Source organism: Pseudonaja textilis, chromosome 5, assembly GCF_049901715.1.
Source record: "Pseudonaja textilis isolate UNSWEBS1 chromosome 5, rPseTex1.2, whole genome shotgun sequence".
NCBI classification, from domain to species: Eukaryota; Metazoa; Chordata; class Lepidosauria; order Squamata; family Elapidae; genus Pseudonaja; species Pseudonaja textilis.
Window position 1 is genome coordinate 48,522,880 of NC_141994.1, and position 11,623 is coordinate 48,534,502.

General features: G+C 39.3%; 1 protein-coding gene across 1 annotated transcript; it reads right to left on the reverse strand.

The window, feature by feature from the left end:
• Positions 1–8,152: 8,152 nt before the first annotated feature.
• GALR3 (galanin receptor 3) lies at positions 8,153–11,191 on the reverse strand. The gene is made up of 2 exons (XM_026700877.2): positions 10,802–11,191; positions 8,153–9,378 (listed from the first exon to the last, which is right to left on the reverse strand). Exons 1-2 carry the CDS (start codon positions 11,149–11,151, stop codon positions 8,808–8,810), a joined length of 921 nt encoding a protein of 306 aa, XP_026556662.2. The 5' UTR covers positions 11,152–11,191; the 3' UTR covers positions 8,153–8,807.
• Between the last annotated feature and the right edge of the window lie 432 nt (positions 11,192–11,623).

The window sequence follows — 11,623 nt, forward strand, 5'->3', positions numbered from 1 at the left end:
TGACTTTGGAGGGCCAGTGGGGGCATGGCTATAGTGGGTGTGACATGGGACCACACCTCCACAGACATGGTTTTATAAACTTATAAAAATAGGGAGGCATACATTTCTGTGATTTTGTTTTTTTAATACTTACTTGATCTACTTGATCACCTTATGAGAAAGAGATCAAGAAACTGACTCCATAGGAAGACTAGAACTACAAAATTATTGACATAGGCTACAGTAGCAGAATCCTGCAAGCCTGAAAGGTAAAATATGTTACTTTTCCTCCCTTTAATAACCATCTGAGTCAAGGACAGCCTCCTGGACCACTCCAGAGGCCCCATTTTGGGCTTGGAAGGCCTGGGCGACTCTGGAGGCCAAAAGCAGTTATGGGGGGGGGGGGCACCCCACCCATGCCCCATTTTTGCTAGCAGAGGCACCGTAGGCCGGTCCTTTGCTATTTCCAGACTGGCCCCATGGGTCAGATCTAAGCACCCCGCAGGCTGGATCCAGCCCGTGGGCCTTGACACCCCTGCATTCTATTAATCCGTTTGGTGCTTGAACACAATTTATTGGCATAATTTGTTCATTTTACCCAATATGTTAACCCATAAACCATGGCTCACAAACCACAATAATTGGGTTAACACATTATGCCAAACAAAGAGGAAACCATATTTTGACTTTTCATAATATACAAATACATATATTGATTTTTTTTGCTTAATATACCTGTCCCTATCTGAAAATTGTAGAAATTTGGAGTAGAGTCTATCAAACAATCTCCATCTCAAGCTCCTTTGGAAGTGTGGGGAGCTGCTTAAAACACAGAAGGATTAAATTGAACTCACATATTGCATGACTGGTTCATATTAGATTAAGCAAACTACATGGCTTAATGTAATGTGTAACCCAATATTACTTTAGCTCAAGATTGGCAGGCTTGGAAATACCACAATTGTAATAAGTTTGCTTCTGCATAGCTAAACTCTTATAAACAGAAAAGTCTGCATAAAGGATTTGGCATAAAGTCTGACTTTTGGGGTTCCTCCACCTCACAACAAATGGCAAAAAAGAAAAATATAAATTACGCAAAGCCAATCCATCCCCTATAAAATGTCTTCCAACTTTCCAAAGGAAAAGTTTTTTCATCATCTCTATCACTATTTTGGCATAACCATCATTTTCTAATTTTTGTTTATGACATCTTCTATTACTTCTTGGTTTATTGATTTCAAAATCAATCTGACCTACAGTGTCATAGAAGAAACAGGTGTTTTATTTCTCACAAAACTATTGCCATAGTTACTTTGTCCCCAGTTCTTTTTTCGATGTGGAGCCTGTAAGTGTTCTGGGTAGTTTCCACATCTGCCTCATAGCATTGCCAATAAAATAATAGCCAGTCCAGTATTTGTGTATGTTTTAAGATGGCTGATATCTAACAAACACCTGATCATCCAGAATAATCAAATCACTCCCATGTAATATGATTAACTATTGGGGAGAGATGTAATCACCAGGTGATCAAAGACTGTCACGGATGATAGGCAGTGTTGTTTTTATAATGCCACAATTGAGAGGTTAGTTAGTGGGAATATTATTAACAGATTTTTCATCACATGCACACCCCTCTCTGTGTGCAAACACCTGGCTTCTATTTTCCCCACAACAAGAAGGCTGGGCTCAGGTGATATTACTGGTACTAGCTCAAAAGACACTTTGCCAGCTTTCATGACTAAGGGAGACCTAGAAATCGCATTCTAGTTTTCCTAGCCCAGCACCTTAACCACTATACCAAATTGGTTCTTCCTAAGATCTCCTCCCATTAAAGTATCACTTTTTGCAGTAACGGCAACACATGCAGCTATAATCCTGGAACAAATAACAAGAGCTCCCTTGGTTACTTACATATTTAAGCAAAACATCAGGCAACTGTTCCAGAATCTCTTAGTATATCTTCATCCTTTTTTCCTGTTTCCTCATTCTCTATGTATACATATTCATTATTACCAACCTCTAACTGTGGTTGGGGGGTGGGGGGGTGGGGGATTAGAACTCCAGCAATTTGTCCTAGATTCTCTATTGTATGAATGGGCTGCTTTCTCCCTCTAAAAGAACATGTTTCTCCATTTCTCATCCATGGAAATATAATATTCTGCCTTTTTAATATTCCTCAAAATATTTCATTCTTCAAGGAATGAAATAAATCTAAAAAGCTTCAGCATGATGACAAGTAGATGTTTTGCCATTTTGAATATTTCCCCCAGGATCTCATTTGAACATGTCACTGTCAATAGGAAAGCAGCAGAGCATCAATTTTAGCCTGGCAATCGTGCGGTTTTAGATGGTCCACTTCGCTCAGCCAAAGTGGCATTCTATGATAATTGAAAGCTGTGTGTGTGTGTTTACAGGCAGTTCCATGAATTAAAACATAAATATGAATCTGATAGCTTTGTTTCAGGTTTCCTTAGTATCACCAAATAGAAGTTTTAATGAGTATACACGAAAATATACATTCATTGGATCTTAAAAAGAGTTAATAAGCTGACATGCAGGTTTCTTTGAGAAATGTATCTCACAAGGACAGTTTAGCCTGGATTGTTCCTTATGAACAGGCCATTACACAGCACTTATTTATTTTATTTACGATAGCTACTACATTGCAGTACCTTCTTGGTCTGCTTTTCTTAGAAGAATCCTTATTTCCAGCTTCTGTTCTTTCTTGATTCTTTCTTTGGCCTTTTCTTCTTTTCTCAGACAAGGATCATATTTCATTGCCCAGACTGAGTCTGTTCAGAGAATCATACCTGAATCTAATTTTAGTACCCCTGTTGTCAAAACAAGCACAATACTTGAATCCTTTTCTCTTTCCCCTTTTTTGACAGATAAATGGTACTGTAAATGGTAAATATGCAAAAACTGGTGAAGAGATAAAATAGATTGATGCCTAAATTTTATCAGCATGGCCAATGTCATGCAGCAGAAGTCATTTTATAACATTTTGGAGCTGAATACCTCACTTTACTTAAATCAATCAAATCAAATGCCTTAATTATTGCATGAATAACTCAAGGGTAAATGTACATGATACTCATTCCTCCTCCTATTTTTCCCACAACAACCCTGTGAGGGGGGTTGGGCTGAGAGAAAATGACTGGCCCAAAATCACCAGCTGGCTTTCATGCCTAAGGTAGGACTAGAACTCACAGTCTCCTGGTGTTTAGCCTGGTGCTAAAACACCATACATTTGGACCCAAGTCCACAATGTCCTGTAAGTTCCTGTGCTAGGATTTATTTCCATGCAAATATGACTATGGCTTTATTGCCAACCGTATATTAAAATATTTGTTGTAATTCTAAAATGAACTAGAAGAAAGTGTTCATTATAGAAAGAAAAGTAAGCAACTTGTAAGCACAAAAGTAAGCACAGCCATACACAATGCTTGTGACACACCCAGACTGGTTCCACACCTGCACAATCCCACAACACAATTTCTACTTAGAACTGAACTGGTTTACTTTGTGCTCAGTTGCAGTTCAACAGAAAAAATGGCATTTAGTAGGGTCTTTTACAATTACAATTCTTAAAGTTTCTTCTATGGAATAGCCTTAGTTTAGATGCTTTATGTGATACAACATTGAGGAAGGAGGTGACCTCTTTCCAGGATAGAAGTACTGTAAAAGTCCCCTTCCCCAATCAATACCTTTAACGCACAGAGAAATTGCTCCGGGTCAACACATGCAATGAAGAATGTGTCCAAATGTTGAATAGTTTTATGGAGGTTCGAGTAATAATCTGATAAAGACCATCTTGATTTTCATTGTAAACTTTCCACATATTCTACTTTGTCATAATCTGTATCTATGAAAGAAAAGCACCACTAGCTTTATAATGGATTCTTACAGTAGGATAGACTTGGGAAAGATATAGGCAAGAGACCAAAAGAAGAAAAAGAAGCAAAAATATAGTGTAGGAAGTTAGCACCCGCCCCACTCCTAGGAAAAAGAAATATCCTAGGAAATATTAAAAAGGCAGAATATTTCCCCTAAAAGGGAAGTAGGAACTCAGAGAGGGAGAAGCTCATCCCCCACCTTTGTTAATGGGTGGGCCATACATAACAAAGGCCTCTATCCATCTCACCACCTGGCCTGGGAAGATTGCATCAGCCAGCACTCAGGTGAAGCCATGTGCCCCTGGGAGTCTGACAGCCAATAAGATACATTTTTTACACAGGGACAGGAAACACTAAGGTGGGGCCCAACAGAGGGTATAAAACTAAGGGTCTCTCGGCATCTTGGCCCTTCTTTTCCTTCACCCAACTTTGGAGCTCCTAGCCATGTAGCCCTGTCCACCATTAAACCTTCTTTCCAAGCAACTTCCATGAATCCAGTGTCCTTTTCCCCACTTGGAACTGAACCCAGAAGGATATTTCTTCCAACAATAGATTTCAAGCACACAAATGAACATTTCTTCACTAGTGTCATCCAGCTCTTGGGGTGTCAGAATAATAGCTTGATGGGAAAATAATATGTTGTCCCCATTTATGTTCTGTCCTCAGTGGCTAATAACATGTATTGTCTTCATGGAAGAAGACGTTTTTAGAGGAATCCCTAGGAATCCACCAATGACTGATCAAAGCTGGCCCCTCCCTCCCCCCCACCTCACAGAAAGAGAGAGAGAGAAAGAGAGAGAGAGAGAGAATGACCTGAAATGGGGCTAGCCGCTAGTGTAATAAAGATCATGTGACTGATGGGCCAATTGGGATTGTAAAGATATATTGGGGGGAGATAAATGACATTTTATATTTGCAACAAACTGAAGTTGATTTGAAAGAAGCGAAATTCATCTTCCTGTGGTAAATAAGTGCTGTTTTGGTAAATAAGTTGCACATTGATTAAAAATCAGCAAAGCCTATTTGAATGGTTGCAAACATTTTAAAAAATGAATATATAACAAAGGTTCTTTTGTGCCACTTTCAACTGCCTTAAAAACCCATGTGTGGCTTTGATGATTATGGCCCTAGAAAACTCATCCTGGGTGCAAAGTTGTCTGGCAGAAAAATCAACCTCATAATAGCTCCCATGATTCTTGAATTCACGGAAAAGTGGAAAGATAATAACGGACTGTAATTGAAGCAAACTTGTCAGATATTCTCACAGCTTTTCAACAATTCTTTGGAGAAACAAATGCTGAAGGGAAACTGAAATAATAAGCTATTTATATGAATTATCAGCTTTCTTTGCTGTTGGGTTTAAGGTGTAAGATTGAAAACTGTGATTTGTTCTGATACAAAGCCTTGAAACTAGGAGGTGGAGGATTAATTAACTAAATACTCCTGGGCCAGCTGTAATTTTCAGAATCCAGCAACAGAAACAGAGGTGCTGCGCTGCATATTTATGAATGTGAAATAATTAAAGTTAAACCTTGATCAGGCCTTTGGGGGAGTCAGTCTCACTGATATTAGTGTGGAAAATACCAGTTTATCATTATTTATTCAAAAATGTATTCTGCTAATTCCTTTTGTCTATTAATAATAGCACACAGGACCAGAGCCTATTATGCTGATGATTCTCACTGGTATTCATGCTTACTCAGAAGTCAGTCCCATTAAATCAGTAGAATCAACATTCCAAATAAGTGTGTAAACAACAATAGTTTTAAACTTAAGGACATTGGGAGAAATACAAGTTCATTGATATCAGTAATGTAGCACTTTGTTTCTAGGTTACTGCTGAATTCAAATTAACTTAACTGCTCAAGGAGGAGAAAATTGCAATTATCAGGCAAATAAAAAAAGGCTTCTCTAATCTCTAAAACTCCTGCTGAACCACAAAATAAATACACAATAACTTGGGTTCACTTGTCATGTTTTTGATTCTCAATCTGATTATGATTTCATCTAGTACGCTCAGCTAAAACCAAACAATCATATTATGGTTGAATATAAATAGAATAGAATAGAATAGAATAGAATAGAATAGAATAGAATAGAATAGAATAGAATAGAATAGAATACTTTATTGGCCAAGTGTGATTGGACACACAAGGAATTTATCTTGGTGTAAATACTCTCAGTATACATAAAAGAAAAGATACATTCGTTAAGAATCAAGAATCATAACGTACAACACTTAATTATAGTCATAGGGTACTATCAGCAATCAAATCATACTAGGAAACAGTCAATATAAATCGTAAGGATACAAGCGACAAAGTTACAGTCCTACAATCACAAGTGGGAGGGATGGGTGATAAGGAGTGACGAGAAGGTTAGTAGTAATAGTAGTGCAGACTTTGTAATAGTTGAACAGTGTTGAGGGAATTATTTGTTTAGCAGAGTGATGGCTTTCCGGAAAAAACTGTTCTTGTGTCTAGTTGTTCTGGAGTGCAGTGCTCTATAGTGTCATTTTGAGGGAAGGAATTGAAACAGTTTATGTCCGAAATATGAGCAGTCCATAAATATTTTCACAGCCCTCTTTTTGACTCGTGCAGTATACAGGTCCTGGATGGAAGGGAGGTTGGTAGTAATTGTTTTTTTTCTGCAGTCCTAGTTATCCTTTGAAGTCTGTGTCTGTCCTGTTGAGTTGCAGAACCAAACCATACAGTTATAGAGGTGCAGATGATAGACTCAATAATTCCTCTGTAGAACTCCTTCGGCAGTTTGAGCTTTCTGAGTTGGTGCAGATAGAACATTCTTTGTTGTGCTTTTTTGATGACGTTTTTGATGTTAGGTGTCCATTTTAGGTCAGGTGATATAGTAGAACCTAGAAATTTGAAGGTCTCAACTGTTGATACTGTGTTGTCTAGTACTTAAGAGATGGTTGTAAGGGAGGGTTTCTTCTAAAGTCTACCACCGTTTCTACGGTTTTGAGTGTGTTCAGTTCCAGATTGTTCTGTTTACACCACGAGGCAAGATGTATAACCTCCTGTCTCTATGCAAGTACATTGTTGTCTCAAATTAGACCAATCACTGTTGTGTCATCAGCAAACTTCAGTATTTTAACAGATGGATCGTTTGATATGCAGTCATTGGTATATAGGGAGAAGAGAAGTAGAGAAAGCACACAGCCTGGTGGGGCCCCTGTGCTGATTGTACAGGTATCGGATGTGATTCTGCCTAGCTTCACCTACTGCTTCCTGTTTGTTAGGAAGCTTATGGTCCACTTACAAGTGTGTTCAGGTACTGCTAATTGGTTTAATTTACATAGAAGAGTGTCTGGAATGATGGTATTGAATACTGAACTGAAGTCTACAAAGAGGACCCTTGCATAGGTATGGGGAGATCCAAGATGTTTTAGGATGTAACGCAGAGCCGTATGGATGTGTGAATTCCATCACAAATTATATAATAACTCTTCAACTTTGAGATGGTAAGCAGGGTCTTTTGGGTTTGCAAAAGGTTCAGTAGCTACAAGCCCCACATACAGAGGGACTTCCACCCCCAAAATGGTTCAGCATTTGTAATGTTCAAATTAAACCATACACTTATTCAAGGAATAAAACTAAATTCAGCTCCAAAATTATTCTATAATTCAGTGTTTCCACTTACATACCTGTTTACTAATTGTAAATAACAGAGACAATGTTGGATGGGAGCTATATTGACATTGGAAGTAACAAGAAGAAAAGGAGGAGAGACTGAGTGGAAAATTTATCCTTAGGATTCCCAGAATCCTAATTTTTTTTGAATCAGAGCCACCTCTGAACTTGAGCTCACATTGCCAAGACATCAGCCAGTACAGCTCTTTGGATTATCCTTGTGACAATCAAAACAACAAGTGTCTTTGGAGATTCTCAGTCATCCAGGTCATAGTGATCCCAAAGGTGCTTTTTCAAGAGGCAACTGGACTTTCTGGTTTTTCTTTGAAGACATTTCATTTCTCATTCAAGAAGCTTCTTCAGTTCTATTTCTCCTCTCTCAGAACAATGCTTAAGTGCTTTAAAATAATGTAAAGTCCTTCTTTTTTTTAAAAAAAGAAGCAAAAACAAATTCAAAATCAAAAGACAAAGAAATCCAAACATAAATGTCGTCATTACAAAATGAAAGGAAAAGGAGAAAGAGTCCAAGCACTTACCTTTATCAATCTGGGTCCAGAGGCTAAAACACAACTACAAAAGCAACAACCTCTTTGTTTATAGGTATATCTTCAAAACTCTAATTCCTATGCAGCAACCCAAGAACTTTGAAGCTTTCTTTTATGCTTTCTATAACCACTTCTGGAAGAGTAAATAAGTATTAAAATGATCTTCCGGGCTCATCTTCACATCCCTCTAACTGTAGCACAAGGAGCCTTGTGAACCATTTTCAAGTTACACATCTTCATGACATTGTCTTGGTTTCATCCTCAGCCAACTATGGAGACAGACTAAGTAATATCAAGCTGTTCTCTAAAGAATTGGGATACTTTGGTTGCATTGAGGAAAATTAATTTGAGTTAACCTACACTCCACTGACCCAAGCCTGATTTGAATGAAAATATGATAGTCATGCTGAGAAGGGATAATTGATACCACCTGCCATTAATTTTTAAGAATTACTGTTGTCCATGTTGCACTCAGTGAGGTGACTTGATAGTTCCAGAATTTTCTTGGTCCTTTTGTAATTTCTGTTCAAATATGATGTCTTGTAAATGTTAGAGCCATTTCTCAGGAAGAATGTCTTCCCATGTTCTTACCAACAGATCTATGCAACAGTTCATATTTTCCTCATTAAGCCATGCTACTTTTGTGATTCCTCCAAAGAAACCTGCAGTCTGGTTGACGGAACCATCAGCAGCATTGGCCACTTGGATTTATTATCAGTTCATTTCTTCTTGTTCTTGTCTTAGACAAGAACACAAGTGAAGACCTGCTTGAACTTCTTGCGGAAGTGCTTGGAAATGAGAGCATAAACAATTGGGTTGAGGCAGGAATTGGCATATGAGCAGCAATGAGAAGCTAGGCGTAAGGCAAAGGTAGCTTGGTTAAAGTCGAAATAGCCAAACCAGAAATACAAGATTAACAGATGGTGGGGCAACCAACACAAGCAGAAGAGGACAGTCACTGCAATAATCATCTTGGTGACCCTCCTTTTGGCCTTGCGGGACTCTGAGATTCCTTCCAGAGGGTCTACAGCAGTCCACAAGAATTTGATGGTTCTAGCATAAGCCAGGCTGACAACAGAGATTGGGAAGATGTAACTAAACACAAAAGTGAGGATGTCTAAGATCTTCCGGTGTTGGTCCTCCCAAACAGGGGCACACATGAATGTCTCCTGATAATTAATGGTTTGGTAATAGCTGAGATAGGGTCCTGCAAAAAGCAGGGAGAGGGACCAAATCATGATAATAGCAAGGACTGCATTGCAAGTGGTACGGAGATTCCGAGATTTCAGTGGATAGCAAATAGCCAAATATCTGGAAACAAGACAGAAGTTGATAAATTCAATATATTATGCATACATACATCTATCGTTATTTTCACCTTTATTGCTTAAATGTGTTGCACTTTCTTCCAGATTCAGACTCTACTTGTGACAAGCCTTTTTATGCCCTTTTCAGCATGAATTTGATACTTAAAGTGCCACCCAAACCTACTATTTGAAAGTCTACTGAAATTGACGTAGGTGTTCATAATTTCATAATCCCATAAATGCAGGGGTCAGCTGCTACTGATTTCCACTGGTTCAGGTGAACCGGATGTTAATTTTATGGCCAGTTCACTGAACTGGTAAATCCCACCCCTGGCTGGCCCTGCCCATCCTGCCCCTCCCCTCCCAGGAATCCCTACGCATCCCATTTTGGATCTCAGGTAAGTGCAGGGCACATGTGAAGGCTCAAAGAGGGCGAAAAATCCCCCCCCCCCATTTCCAGCCTCCAGAGGGCCTCTGGAGCCTGAGGAGGCCATTTTTGCCCTCCCGGAGGCTCGAGGAAAGTCTCCGGAGCCTGGGGAGGGCAAAAATAACCCCCCGGTGGCCTCTTTTCGCTCCCAGGCCTGTGTAGTGTAGGAGCCGACTAGGCCACACCCACCATGGCCATGCCCATCCAGCAACCTGACAGAGAACCAGTTGCTAAATTTTTGGAAGCCCATCCCTGCGTAAATATAATATGGATCTTTTTTCGCCTGATACAGGTAGAAAGGTTTTGGAACCCACATAGTTGAACCATGCTAGAAATTCATTCTATGTTTGGATATGACATTTTACTGAAAGAATTTATTCATATACATTTGACAGGAAACATAAAGAACTGGTAAATGTGCTACAATTATTAAGGGGAAAGAGAAGGGAAAGTTTGAAAAGGGTAAAGTGATAAAAATAGAAATAATTATTCAAGGCATTTTCTTTTTGATTGACTGTGACACAGGTAGAGGTTTGGAATGAAGATGCAGATCAGGAGATCAGGCCTAAGGCCACAAATCTGCATTCAGTTGGATGGAATGAGAAAGTTTGGGGAGGGAAGAAATGGCAGGTGAGCAATCCATGTAAACTCTGTTGCCAGGAAGATTTTTGGTAGCAAGTAGAAAGCTAGCAGTTACAAATATTCTCTTCTAATAGGTCACCTGTCAGGTAATTTAAGATTTTGGATAAAAGATTAAAGACTCTCCTCCTTCTCCTGTTTAGAAATAAATAGACTGATTTCACATATCATATTAAGCAATGGTTTCTTCTCTTTCTTTTCTTAAAAAAATGGTTTCAATGCCTGAATAAACACAATATACTTTGCCAGAATCAATCAAACCACATTAGTGCAATGTCAGAGCAACTACACAAGCAATGTTTTGTTATAGGAGGAGACAAGAAGTTTTGACTTTTGGAGGAAAGAGAACATTTATACTTACCTGTCCACAGAAACAGCTGCCAGGGTAAAACTGCTGGCATACAAGGTAAGGTAGATGAAGAAATGCACAGCTTTGCAGGCAATGGCACCAAAGAGCCATCCATCCAGAGTATAGATGGTGGCCTGGAATGGGACACAGAAGACAATGAAGAAGAGGTCTGCCACTGCCAAGTTGAGGATGAACAGGTTTGTGGTATTATATTTCACCTCTCCATTGTGTAGCAGCACAGCCAATACCAGGCTATTCCCGACTGTGCCTACAAGGAAGATGAGGGAATAGACTATAGGCACAATAATGCCTATAGTTCTTGCTTCTAAGCTGTCTGAAGATATATTCCAGCGGTCTGACATCTCTCCATCAGAGATAATAGACCTGGCAGAAATAGAAAGAGAAGTAAATGATGACCTCTCCTTAAGGATGGTTTCATTCCTGGGTTCAACATATGCTCTTCTTATCTCCCAAAACTACCACTTACATTTTCTATCCCAGCATTTTCCAACTTGAGGCGAAGGATAACATAACTCTTGTTCCCTACCATTCCATCTAAAGAACCCAACTGAGTTCTTCACATCTTATATCTTATTTCACTTGACCACACCCGAGAGCTGAAAGCCCATACAGGGGACACAGGATAAGGTGTTCATTGTTGCTACTAACTCTTGACAGCACTCAGCATCAGTGATCTGGGGCACCATCTTACTTCTGCAATTCTCCTATTTTAAGCAACCTACCACTCAAGCCCAATATACGTGCTAGTCGTGTCCGACTCTAGGGGGCGGTGCTCATCTCCGTTACAAGCCGAAGAACCAGCGCTGTCCGAAG